Genomic DNA, 14,273 nt, shown 5'->3' on the forward strand with positions numbered 1-14,273 from the left:
CTGTACACTTCCATCTTTTTTAGTGTTTTGAACTTTATGAGCAAATAAGGACCTGGGAACTAGTAACCAAGTTCAGCATTGTCTCTCACTTTTTCTCTAAAGGATCCCATCAACGGCTAGCACAGAACACCACAGCCACAGAGAAGCTGTGTGCCCCACTCAAAGCAGTTCTGTTTATTGAGGGATAGGCACACCTAGATCAAGAGCTTCTCACTGAGGGGAGGACAAACAGCAAATATTTGCTTCATAATTAAGTCCTGTAAGCCCCATACACATTACTCATCTAAGTAACATGCACAGAAATGAACCTTAAGCAGGGAAATGCAAAACTGAAGCTACTGCAGTTTTGATTTTCTGTTCTCCACTAGTACAGTTTTGGACCTTCTAATAAGGTAGAGATAATAGTTGCATTATTATCTGCAATAAACAATGTGTGCACAATATATTTTAAAAGTACCAGATTGTTATTCCTGTTATCCCCAGGTGTTTTAATTTTAGCTGCTGCTTCACTGTTAATGTTATGATGGTATTGTGTATTTTAGTGTTTTATATAGTTTACCAGGATGGAATCTATTGGAATTAAAAAAAACTTTATCCAAGACTACTTAACACCTACTGTTAGTTTCTCAAATAATACCAAATGAGAAAACTGGCAATCTCTAATGATACCCTACCACAACTTGAATATTCTTGCATTGCATGTTACAGCTATCAGACTGTCAGCTTCACACTAACACATTCACAAGAGGGAAAATATGATCTTTTGATATATTAGGTATGAGCACTCCAGTTTCCTTACATCTCTCATTGACATGGTTGATCTAATACTTTAGGCACTGACTTGTGAACCCCCTTTTCCTATCAGTATACTATTACCTAGATCTAAACATGGAGCATCAACAGAATTCTCACCATTCCAGAACAACTCTCCCACCAGACTAATGTTTGTTTGTCTTGCTTATCACAACTCACCTTTGGTATGAGATGCAGCTCAGGAAACTTTCATTTAAACCTAAAACTGAGCCCCTGGGGGCTTATCCATACTTCCATTTAATCTGTAATGTAAGCCCCTTGCGTCTCCATTAATTCACCCTCATTCGTATGATGAGAGCCAGTGTGGTGTAGTGGTTAAGGTGTTGGACTATGACCTGGGAGACCAGGTTTTGAATCCCCACACAGCCATGAAACTCACTGGGTGACCTTGGGCCAGTCACTGCCTCTCAGCAGAGGAAGGCAATGGTAAACCCCCTCTGAATACCGCTTACCATGAAAACCCTATTCATAGGGTTGGCCATAAGTCGGAATCGGCTTGAAGGCAGCCCCCCCCCAAATCCATATGATATTCCCCACCAATTGCTGCTTTCCCTGATTTTCTCAAGTAAATCTGGAATCTCCCTACCCGCTGGTGATGTCAAGTTTACTAGGCCAGACCTAGTAAAGTCATTTTCACCACTCAATTAAGAAGACATGAAAGGTAGAATTAAAAATGTGTTTTTGCAGCACTAAAATAACATCTAGTAAAATCTTGCTTGCTTGCTGTAATTCCAGATATGCTCATTCACGTTGTGAAGGATCTCCAAACTGAGTGGAACCTGGAGACTAGGGTTCACACCTTCACTCAGCCATGAAGCTTACTGGGTGACCTCGGTCCAGTCACCATCTCCCAGCATAACCCACCTCACAGGGCTGCTGTGAGGATAAAATAGGGAGGGGGAGAAGCATGTGCCTTGAGGTCTTTACAGGAAAGGTGGGATATAAATATAATAAATAAAAATAAAATAAATTCCATGTAAGCAACTGTGAAATTATGCACACTGGAGCAAAAATTCTTAATTTCACATATACCATCATGGAGTCTTAACTGGAGCTAACTGACCATGAACAAGACCTTGAAGTAGTAGTGGATAGCTCAATGAAAACGTTGACCCAGTGAACAGCAACTGTGAAAGGCAAATTCCACGCTTGAGATAATTAGCAAGGAACTAAAAATAAAACTGCTAATATAATAATGTCATTACACAAATCTATGGTGGAACCACACTTAGAATTGCATGTATAGTTCTAGTCACCTCACCTCAAAAAGGATATTGTAGAGCTAGAATAGATTCAGAAAAGGGCAACCAAAACGATCAAGAGGCTGCTGGATCAGCTGCCCTATCAGCAAAGGTAGCAGCAATTGGAGCTTTTTAGTTTAGAGAAAAGCAAGAAGGGACATGATAGACGTGTAAAAAATTATGCATGGTGTAGAGAAAGTGGACAGAGAAAGGTTTTTATCCCTCTGAATCTCAGGGACATCCAATGAAGCTGAATGATGGATGATTCAGGACAGACAAAAAAGCTTTTTCATCGAGTACATCATTAAATCTCTAGAAGTCGCTCCCACAAGTAGTAGTGATGGTCACCAACTTGGATGGCTTGAAAAGAGGATTACACAAGTTTATGGAACTTAAGGCTCTCAATGGCTATTACCACAATGGCTATGTTCTAACTCCACTGTTGGTGGCTGTATGCCTCTAAATGCCAGTTGCTGGGAATCACAAGTGGGGAGAGTGCTCTTGTGCTCAGGTCCTGCTTTCATGCTTTCCACAGGCATCTAGTTGGCCACTATGAGAACAGGATGCTAGACTAGATGGTCCACTGGCCTGATCCTGCAGGCTCTTCTTATGTTCTTATTTCAATTTGCCTTAGATTTCCCTCATCAACAGGAAGATCTGGTTCTAAAAGAAAGGATGACTGGTGAGATTACTTAAAATATGGAATATCTTCGCATGAATTTGTTTTAAGTTATAAGCACTGCTTATGCAATGATAAACCAAAAGGATTATTCAAAACCAGTCTTTTATTATTTTTAAAGGCAACTAGAAGAATTTTCAGAACTATTTCATAAGCAAAAATGGATTTATCTTTTTTCATTTGACAAGGTAATTAGCATATGAAGAAAAAACTCTTCCTGAATTTCATTTTTAGAAGTGAGTTCCTAAACAAGTCCGGATTTAATTAAACAGAAAACATACATCACTCATGGATTGACAAAATTACAAGAGCACAAAATAGGAAACATTCAAAAGCCCTGAAAGAGACCAAGACCTAATTATAATAAAGTTTCCAACATTAAGAGAAGGAATCAAAATTTTAGTATAGACAAAAACAGATTTAATTGTATTACTTATGAACATTTCAGCAAGGTGTTCAATGAATACACATGCTGTATTTATATAGAAGATTTGCCATTCCAGCACAGACTTTCCTTCTCTCCATTCCAAACACAACCCCTAGAAGTATATGATAGTATAACAAAAAGAAAAAAGTTTTAGAGACTCAAAACTGGGGTATCTGGAAATAGGAAAGTACTCAGCTGCACGAATGGAACCAACAATACCAAATTTTAAGGTCCTGGCAAAATATATGTAAGTTTATTAGGGCTTTCATAACATGAGAATCCAGAACGTCACCAGTTTATAGATCAATACTGTATATCTGTATTCTGAATTGTTTAAACAATGAATGCAAGATGGTGGTGGCAACCAATTTGTTTTCTTCCCACAATATTAAAAAATTAAACCAAGCAATAATGTTCAATAATCAAATCAGTAGAAATAATAGAAAGCCTCATAACCTTTCAAGTTAATAAGCTTATTAATGTTAATAAAAACATTTGTCCCCTACACACCTTGACAGAGATGACTAACAAGAAGTCCAGCCTCAACAGCATTTGTACCAACATATTAAAAGCCAAACTCACTGCTACAGGGATCTGATCTGTGAAGAATCTGATTGTAATTATTTAAGTCACCCTTGTGCATATAAAAATGAATGTGAATTATGTACTATTCCTTCCAGTTAAATAAAAATACTGAGCCTTACCACCTTATGTTAGAACAAGAATTGTTATAAGTTCTTACAAGAGTCCAGTTACTGGGAAGCAGAAACCCAATGCTATTATTAAAAAAAGACCACCCCCAAACACCCCTCCCCAATACAATTTGGTACAATCTACTGGAAGATCACAATTTAAAAAGTAAACTGCACTACTGTTGAGTAAGACAAACACCTGGGGCAAAAGCGATGAGGGGAAAATGGGTTTTTTGAAATAAAACCTGTATACAATTATAAACTGACTGCTATTCATTTCTGAAGCATGGAGGGAGGACAAAAAGTGATTCGTTCCAGAGCACTCTAGTTCTTTTTTGAGAATCAGATGTACAATGGTTTGCATTATTGCAACATACAGTGTGACCAATATTTTCCCCACCTCTTGCAATGAAAGGGGATTTTATGGTTGACTTCCAAATTTGGCTGATAGTTTGCCAATGAGATTCATGACTTTGGGGTTGTTCTGGTACTTTGACATGTTTGCTGGGTTCTGGGCAACATCTTGGAAAGCTGCCATGACTTCTGGATCCTGTAAAATAGAAAGGAAAAAATAGGTTGAGCTTATACTATTATATGAAATTAAACTGGCTTTTATTTAATGGCTTGTAAGAACTGTCCATGCTAATCCAGCCACAATTCAACATAAACACAAGTATGATAAACCCTACTGATATGGGACTAGTTTTCTTAACTCAGAATGTAGTGCAAATGAGAATTACAAGATGTGATCTGAAAAGCAAAACTCCATACAAGATGCTATTAAATCAATTCTACAAAGTACAGAAGGTATGTTTAATGAAATATAGGATTAATTTAAACCAAGACCCCTCCTTCAAATTACTTTAAAAGGTATAATTTCTATCATGCCACATAAGCTTCTAGCTATAGTGTTATTGCCATTTAACACTACCACTGCACAAGGCACTGTGTTCTTCATTTATATGAAATTATAGTTTATTTTGCTTGACAAAGTACAACTGTAAGTTGCTTTGAGTTTCATTTTGGAAAAAAGCGACTAATAAATATTAATAAATTAATAAATAACCTCATATTTCTGCACCAAAAGAGTCAAATCTATATGAATATCTAATTCCTTGTCTCTTAAACATTATTTGGGCATTTTCAACTGGGTATCAAGAACTCAAAGTCCTGTATTAACTATTTAACTGTGTTGTACAATGAACACATGCAGTCTCAATATTTGCACATTTAAAAGTTGATCAAAAAGCCACTCCTGAGCTGATATAATTGCAAATGGCAGCTAAGAGCTCTGAAAGCCACATTTTTACGACAAAGGGAAGCAGATAAGTAATGAAGTGCAAATGAAGTACCTTGAATGTAAAATTCTTAAAACTATAATGCAGCTTAAGAGATTTTTGGATGAAACCAATTATCTAGATCTCTTACAGAGAAAATGCCTTGGTTACCATAATGGATGATTTGTAACAGGAGATGGATGTGGGAGAACCCTGCTGGTTCTCCTGAACCTCTTGGTTCAGAACCATCAACCATCTTGAAGACATAGGAATCGGGAATATGGTATTGAACTGACTCTGCTCATTCTTGAAGGACAGGGCCTAGAAAATGGTGCTGGGGGACTGATGCTTTTCTTCATGGCCTGGTGCCCATGGGGTTCTGCAGGGTTCAATCTTGTGCCCTACAATATTTAACATGTACATGAAGCTGCTAGGAGAGGTCACCCAGAGATTTAGATTGCAAAATCATCAGCATGCTGATAATCCCCAACTCTCTCTCTTGTTTTCATCTGATTCTACGGAGGCAGCTGAAAGGCTGAGCTGCTGTCTGTGAAGGTCTGGATGGGGTGCAACAAGCTGACACTTAGTCCAGACAAAAACAGAAGCAGTGTTGATAGGTGGACAGCATGACTCGGGGTTGAGTTTACAGCCACTTTCAAATGGGATTACATTCTGCTGCAAGAGAAGGTACATAGCACTCCTTGATCCAATGCTCCTGTTTGATACTGGTAGCAGTCAGTACTTTTTCCCCAGCTTCAGTTGGTATCCAGGCTCAGTTCAAGGTACCGGTCTTAATCCTTAAAGTTGTTAATGGCTTGGGATCTGGATACTTTAAAAAATCCCTCCTTCCATATGTGGCTGCATGGTCTGATCATCATCTGAGGTGCTGCTGCAAATCCCTCAAACTCATGAGGTGAGGCTAGTGTCAACCAGGGGTAAGACATTTTCTATTGTCGCTGCTATCCTATGAAATGCCTTGCCAAGAGAGTCCATAAGGCCCTATCACTATACTGTTTCAGGCAGTTGAAGACCTGACTTTTTGAAAAAGGCTTTGATTAATTGTGTAACTTTGCTGCCTCATTGCTAGAACCTGTTAAACAGATTGAATATTGATAATTAATTTGAATGTCTACTGCGGGTTTTTAGATAGCAGTGTTTTTATAACTGTTTGTTAGCTGCTTTGAGTCTCCTTGGAGAAACAGGTAGAACAGAAAATTTAAAAAATAAAGCTCTTGCATTAGAGAGCAGTAGCTCTTGTATATCTTCCTTGTAAGCACCCCTCCAGTGTTAGACTTATGCAAAAAAACTTATTTTTGGAAGAAATTAGCAACAGTGCCCTACTGTATGAATAGTTTTGCAGCTGCATCTCTTGATCAAAGCAGAATTCCTCTCTACGCATATGCTGAAATGTTTAGCCTTGCTCCACTATGAAGCAGAAATCATTTACAAGGGAAAATGAGTGCCTTGGCCTTCTTGAAGTTGGGAGACTTGGAGGCTGCCTGACTTAAAATATTTCTAGTTCAGCCATTACTGTAAATAATTCCGGGACAAGATATCATAAACACTTTAAAGACATAGCAATACAATCAGCCAAAACAATAATAGCATAAAACAAAAGCAGACAAATCAATACTTGCAACACCCACAGAAATAACTGTACCTTAACCTAGTCTGAACATTAACTCGTCACAAATATCTAAGCATATAAGTGTGTCTTCAAAGAAGGGGCAGTGGCAGCCATATCTCGAGAGGAAGGGCATTCCACAAATGGGGCGCCACCATGTCACTGCATAACAAATCTCATCTAGGGATGAACCACCAAGAAGGCCCTCCCTGAACTGAAAAAGCAACAGCCCTGAACTGCCCCTTGCAATCAACATGAGAACTGCTAGTGAGTCAACTGCTGTTCTGTGGCAGAAAAATGCAGTGTGAAGCTATCCAGACCGGTTTTAAAGTTCTAAAGATTTAAAGAAACATGACAGGCATCTTATACGGTTCAAAAAGCATGCTGTTTTCAATTCTAGTTAAGAACAATTCATGTAAATACTGTAAAAAAGCCACAGCTTAATTCTGCCTCAAAAAAGCATTTTGCCTCAGGCTGAGACTATTATAGGTTACCTTAATTATTTACCATCTTGATCAAAGTATTCTGGTGTTCAGTTGTTATATCCAGCACAATTAAAATTAGAGCTTGGATTTACATTGTGTTCTTGCATACTGATGTAACTCCAACACAAGCAAGAAGCCTGGTATCTGGTGCATAATTTGGGATCTTCAGAATTCCAAGTGGGAAATCTCAGGCAGTATCTAGGAACTGTGGACTAGACAAGACTTTGCACTTCATATAGTTCTCTGCAAGCTTGGAAGATTATACTGGCTTGGTAAACCAAAAGCTATCCATCCCACATTTTGAAATACAAATGTACTGCTTTACTTTGTAAACTTGGCTTAAACTGCATTACTCTCACCACAAGCCCCTATGTCTGTGATTTAGGATTCAGACTGTTATGATGCACAATACAATCTCCAACAGATATAGAGAACAGACCTTATGAAAAATTTTGGAAGTACAGAACACAGAAATAAGTGTTTTTAGAAGAACCTTGTATCAGTAATTATCGCTGCTTTTTGTTCATAAATCACAGAAGATACATCAACATAAATATTATTATAATCATTCAGGCATTGAAAACAAGGTATGTTAATGACAACTGTCATGGCTGCATTGTAGTAAAACAAAGCACTACTATGAAAATGAATCATTTCTACAACTGCTAACCAGAAAGAAAGATTAAATGGTTTAACATTCTAAATTAAGGTATTCAAAATAGAAGCCATTTAAAAGATACATTTTTATCTAATCCAGTGATCAAAATAGATAGCAGAAACATTAACTTTATGAAATATTCATTTTAGACCTACCTCACATTTAATTCACAAACTAACTGATTTGTTCTGAGGTTAACAAGTGGAATGGTTCTCCACCAATATAAAATAACTGCTCTAGTTCAGCATAGGATATATATACTTACTCTAAATTCAGCCTTTAAAACAGAAAATGAAGATATTCTACTTAAAAGCATCATCCATCCTTCTAGGCTAGTATTTTGCTTTTGGGAGCAAATCAAAACTCTATAGAAAGTAAAATAGTGTACCATGCCAAGACTTCATAATGATGTATCAGTGATTTCTATTTGTCCAAAATCCAACTATTACACCTGGATAACAGAACTGTCATTCTAAAAGTGGTTTGCCAATTGCATGATTAATTTTTAAACTGTCAGAGGAAGCAGAAAGATAAAGGTATAACTACAGAATGCAAAAATTATGCGAAAGAGAGTTCTGTTGAATGAACAATTATTGAAAATTGTATTCGCAAGCTGTTTTACTTGCAGGTAGGACTACTCATGTTAGGAAACTTCATTTGTTACCGAGGACAAATAAACGTCATCTTAACACATTTTTATAGCAAAATAAAAATATCTGAAAATATATGAACAGTGGAATAATTAAATATTTGGGGCAAGATCCTTAAGGAGTAGGCACAGCTCCTACGAAGAATCATGGCTTCATACATTTCTCAGTCGTTCTTGTTTTTATTCTATGTCCTCACCTGCATGGCTGCAAGAACTTCAGGGTCACTCAGAATTTCATTGAGACCAGGCATGCCCCCCATTCCAGGCATGCCACCAGGCATTCCACCAGGAAAATTACCTGCAATTGTAAAGAATTACTTAGAGCTGGGGACAACAACCTTTTTAGACTAGTGGGCACATTTTGAATTGTAAGAAAGCACTGTGGGTGCTAGTCACAAAATGGCTGCTATGGGACATGGCATAACACAACCTAGCTACCATGACAAGCATGGAATAAACACAACATGGCTGATGTGGGGTGTGGTTTAATACAACATTGGAGAGTACAGTCATTGCTGCTTACATCCCACCCCCACCCCGACAACCTCATGCTTACCGTGGGAAGTCAGCTATGTCCTGCTGTTCCTAACTGTAGAGATCACACAATATTGATACCCTCCCCCGCACACACAATGAGGTTGGTGCTGTCTAACAACACGGAGCATTCTTCTGTACCAGGAAAAAAAATACAAGTTGGCCACACCACATTCACTTGCTTTCATGCAGACACACACCACACACTTACAGAGCAGACCCTCATGACATTTTTCTGTCTCGTATACATACAATTCACATAAATACAGCCACACATCTCTTTACAAAAGTGCACCTCTCCCTCTTTTAGATCATGCATAAACAGAGATCACACATTCAGACTTCCCTCTACCCCCATACATTTCTCCCTCACATATACATACATACCTCTGCTTTCCTCTCTCATAGTCACATCCCCCCCTCTCAGACACACACACAGAGCCCCTACATGGGGTGAAGCAAGTGCATGCTGCCAACTCCACATGGCCAGTTGAGGGTCAGCAACCCAGCATCCACTGGCACCATGGTGCCAATGAAGGCTTTTGGGGGTGCAAATCTTGCAGCAGAATATATCCCATGTGCATATATGTTATGCACTAGCATTTTATCATTCACTGGAAGCCTCCTATAGCCTGAGGTGGATTTCGATCAATACTGAACAAGTCTGACTGCCATTTTCCCTCAGCAAAAACAGGAGTAGGGGAAGGCAATGCGGAGCTTGCATGGCCATCTGAAGATCCAGGGCATTCTACCCAAGCTGAGAGAACTCACTTAGCCAACTTATGCACTCGCTTGGCTAAGGCATGTCTGGAAGTACAGCTGACAAAATTAGACTGGAACCAGGTAGAGCTCTGTAAACAGGGCGAGAAAGAAAATCCGGGTGATTACTACACCCGCCTGTGCCTGATCCTTAGGCGCCATGGAGGAGTCAATACGACAAATGCAGACTTAAATGGCTTGGTAGTTGGAACCTTTGTAAATGGGCTCCAATCCTCTGTGTGCAAACATCTTGAGACTGTTATGCTGGAATGGGCAGGGATGCCTGCAACTGCTGTAGTTAAAGCCGTTACTCAGATTTTCGATCAGCAGCAGGCTGATCTAAGTAAAAAGAAAAAATCCCTTGGCTCTCCAGCTCTCTGAGTATCAGCGTCCCAGCCGTGGCAGAGAGCAAATGGCTCAACGAGGAAGTTACAATCAACCGCCTTCCAGTGGGCGGGGTCGGGGAAGAGGTCAGGGAATGCCCCCTTCACCCCTCCCACGTGATGTGTGTATGTACTGTCGTCAACGAGGCCACTGGAAAAACGAGTGTTCCCTTCGTCCAACAGCAGGTGGCGCCCTAACACCAAGATTTCCAAATATTGATGCAAAACCATTCCAAACTCAGGAAATTCAACAGCAATGACTAAGCTCAGGGCAAGGTGTTGATTCTCTTCAATGTCTTTCAGTTTCCCCTGTTACTTCTGATGCTCTTTATTAATTTAACTGTTGCTGGTAAAACCCTTCCTTTTCTCATTGATACAGGTGCTTCTCTATCTACTGTGCGTACTGCTGACTACACTCTTCCTGTCTCTGGTGAAACAGTCTCTGCTACTGGAATTTCTGGCAAACCTGATACTTAGCTGTCTGCTCCCACTGCTGTAGCTTTGGGACCTCTCCTTGCTGACCATGTTTTTCTTCTGTCTTCCAGCCCTCCAGCGAATTTGTTGGGACGAGATCTCCTTTGCAAACTTAGGGCTACTATTTACTGCACACCTGATGGGGTGTACTTGGATGTTCCTGCATCCAACGTACATTCTTTAGTTGCCGTCCTAACCTCACCAGCTGAGATAAGGATGAGTCTGTTCTTTTAACCTTACCCCTTTCTCTTTGGGCTACAGATGCTAATGATGTGGAAATGGTCTGGTCTGCTGAGCCAGTGGTGATTCAGTACCCCAAAAACAGACCCTTCCCCTCAGTAAAGCAGTACCCCCTTTCTTCAGAAGCTATTGATGGTATTCGACCAGTTATTGAATCTTTCAAATCCCAAGGTATTCTGGTCCCAACAACCTCGCCTTGTAACACTCCAATCCTCCCTGTAAGAAAGGAGGGGCGCTTTGATGCTCAGGGAAGACCCATCTTCCGTTTTGTGCAAGATTTGAGAATTATTAATTCTTTTGTTATTCCTATTCACCCTGTTGTCCCAAACCCTGCAACTATCCTAACTTCTATCCCTGCCACTGCCACAACCTTTACAGTTGTAGATCTCTGTTCTGCTTTCTTCTCTATACCCCTGCACCCTGACTCCTGGTTCCTGTTCGCCTTTTCCTGGGAAAATTCTCAACTTTGTTGGTCTAGATTGCCTCAAGGATTCTGAGATAGTCCATGTTACTTTGCTCAAGCATTAAAAAAGGACTTAGACACCCTCAACTTCCCCTCCAACTCTGCGCTGGTGTATTATATGGATGACTTGATAATAGCATCGCAAATGCACCAGGACTGCCTTAATGACTCTTTTTAGCTTCTCCAGCAACTGGCAAACAAGGGACACAAAATTTCACGGGCTAAACTACAATTCTGTCAACCTGAGGTTGTCTATCTGGGACATCGCATCTCCCAAGGCCAGTATCAACTTGCTCAGGATCGCATCTCATCTGTTTTGAATATTCCCAGGCCACAGACCAAACGCCAACTTCGTGGGTTTTTAGGAGCTGCTAATTATTGTAGACACTGGATACCTAACTTCTCTACCCTTACTAAACCTCTGACTACTCTTACAGCAAGAGAACTCCACGGCCCCCTTCCCTGGATTGCAGACTGTGAACAGGCTTTCACTTTCCTGAAGAAAGCATTGGCTCAAGCTCCTGCTTTGGGCCACCCAGACTATGACAAACCCTTCTCCCTCTACTGCCATGAACGTGAGGGCTTTGCTTCTGGAGTACTCTGTCAACCCTTTGCGTCTAAATTACGCCCTATTGCTTATTACAGTACTGAACTTGATCCTGTGGCAAAAGGCTTCCCACCTTGTCTCCGAGCTCTCATTGCTGCAGCTGTCCTACTTCGGAAATCTGATGACCTGGTCCAATGCCATCCCCTAACCCTGCAGGTTCCCCATTCTGTCCATTCCCTACTGCTCCACAGAAAAACTCAGTTCCTTTCTTCTCAACGTCAAACTTCTTATGAAACTACTCTATTAACTCCTCCTAATCTGATCTTTGAACGCTGTCCTCCTCTCAACCATGCTTCTCTGTTGCCCCTTCCCTCTGATGGAGAAACTCATTCAATTCCTCCCCATGATTGTTTGCAGGTTGTTGAACATCTCTCCATCCCTCGCCCTGACCTTCGTGACATTCCTCTAGATAACCCTGATCTTATCCTTTTCACAGATGGCTCCTGCTTCAGAGATGACACAGGAGTCCTAAGAATTGGCTATGCTGTGTGCTCTCCACATGAAGTCCTAGAAGCCTTTTCTCTACCTACTCTCCGGTCTGCCCAAGCTGCAGAGCTTGTGGCTCTACAGAGAGCCTGCATTTTGGCATCCAGTTGCTCGGCTAATATCTATACAGACTCTTCTTATGCTTTCAAAACCTGTCATTTCGTGGGTCAAATTTGGTCACACAGAGGATTCTTGACTTCAGCTGGAACACAAATTTCCCATTCAGCTCTTATTTCTGCTTTACTGTCTGCTCTTCAACTTCCTAATTCTATTGCTATTATGCACTGCTCTGCCCATACCACTGCTACTGATCCTGTTAGCCGTGGCAACCGCATGGCGGATGCCGCTGCTAAGGCTGCTGCCCTTAGTGCACCTCCTTCTCCCCACCTTCCTTCTCAGATGATTCTCCTCCCCTCATCTGTTCCTGAGCTACCAGAACTTGCTTTATTTATTTTATTTATTTATTTTTAAAACTTATATACCGCCCGACTAGCAATAGCTCTCTGGGCGGTGAACATAGATACAATAAAATACAATATAATACAAAACATCAGTCTAAAATCAAATTTCACAGTCTAAAAACAGCAAAGGCTAAAATCAAATTACAAACATTACAATCATTAACAAAAAATTAAAATGCCTCGGAGTAGAGAAAGGTTTTAACCTGGCGCCGAAAGGATGATAGTGTCGGCGCCAGGCAAACCTCCTCGGAGAGACTATTCTATAGTTTGGGGGCCACCACTGAGAAGGCCCTTGATCTTGTCACTGCCCTCCGGGCCTCCCTATGAGTCGGGACCCGGAGGAGGGCCTTCGTAGCAGACCGTAGTGTATGAGCCGGTTCATAGCGGGAGAGGCGTTCCGACAGATATTGAGGTCCCGCGCCGTATAAGGCTTTATAGGTTAATACCAACACTTTGAATTTGGCCCGGAAGCGTACTGGAAGCCAGTGCAAGCGGGCCAAAACAGGTGTTATATGGTCAGACCGCTTCGTTCTTCTGAGCAGTCTGGCCGCCGCATTTTGCACCAGCTGTAGCTTCCGAACCATCTTCAGAGGTAGCCCTACGTAGAGCGCATTACAGTAATCCAAATGTGAGGTTACCAGAGCATGTACTACTGATGTAAGATCCTCCTTACTCAGGTAGGGACGTAGCTGGGCTACCAATCGAAGTTGGTAGAACGCATTCCGTGCCACAGAGGCTACATGAGCTTTGCTTCAGGAAGCTGCCCCAGAGCATGAAAAAAATCTTTGGGTCCGCTTTGGCTGTCGCTTACATCCTGACTCTGTCTGGAGGGATGTCTCAGGCCGCTTTGTAGCCCCACAAGCGCTTCTTTTTCCTCTTGCTCAGGCGACTCATCACTCTTCTCACCTGAGCAAAAGGGGGATGCTATTGCAAATTTCAACTGTCTGGTTTGCTCCTAAGATTACACCTGTTTTGGCCCAAGTGGCATCCACTTGTTCAGTGTGTTTAAAAAACAATGTTGGCAAACCAGAACGTCCTCTTACTGGCACCACTCCTTGGGCCTATGGACCATTTCAGCATGTTCAATTGGACTTCATAGAAATGCCAGAACTACAGATATGTATTGGTCACCATCTGTCATTTTTCTGGTTGGGTAGAAGCATTTCCATCACGACACGCAGATGCCGCAGCTGTCTCCAAGGCACTGCTTAAACACATCATCCCCCGATTTGGCTTACCTGTCCAATTGGATTCTGATCAAGGTACTCACTTTACAGCTAAAGTAGTACAACAGCTTTGCCAAGCCTTAGGCATCCAGTAT

At 41.0% G+C, this 14,273-nt stretch overlaps 1 protein-coding gene across 3 annotated transcripts in view; it reads right to left on the minus strand.

Annotated features, from left to right (window-relative positions):
• Positions 1-2,187: 2,187 nt before the first annotated feature.
• Positions 2,188-14,273, minus strand: part of ST13 (ST13 Hsp70 interacting protein) — a 41,487-nt gene continuing 29,401 nt past the window's right edge. For 2 of the 3 annotated variants that reach the window (XM_061639239.1, XM_061639237.1), the window contains exons 11-12: positions 8,743-8,843; positions 2,822-4,402 (exon numbers count right to left, since the gene is read on the minus strand). In XM_061639239.1, coding sequence (XP_061495223.1) covers positions 4,274-4,402; positions 8,743-8,843 — 230 coding nt within the window. In that variant the 3' untranslated portion in view covers positions 2,822-4,273. Of the gene's footprint in view, positions 2,718-2,821; positions 4,403-8,742; positions 8,844-14,273 lie in introns of those variants that run through there. The other variant, XM_061639238.1, reaches the window with a different exon arrangement.

This window comes from Rhineura floridana, chromosome 8 (assembly GCF_030035675.1).
Source record: "Rhineura floridana isolate rRhiFlo1 chromosome 8, rRhiFlo1.hap2, whole genome shotgun sequence".
In the NCBI taxonomy this organism is placed as follows: Eukaryota; Metazoa; Chordata; class Lepidosauria; order Squamata; family Rhineuridae; genus Rhineura; species Rhineura floridana.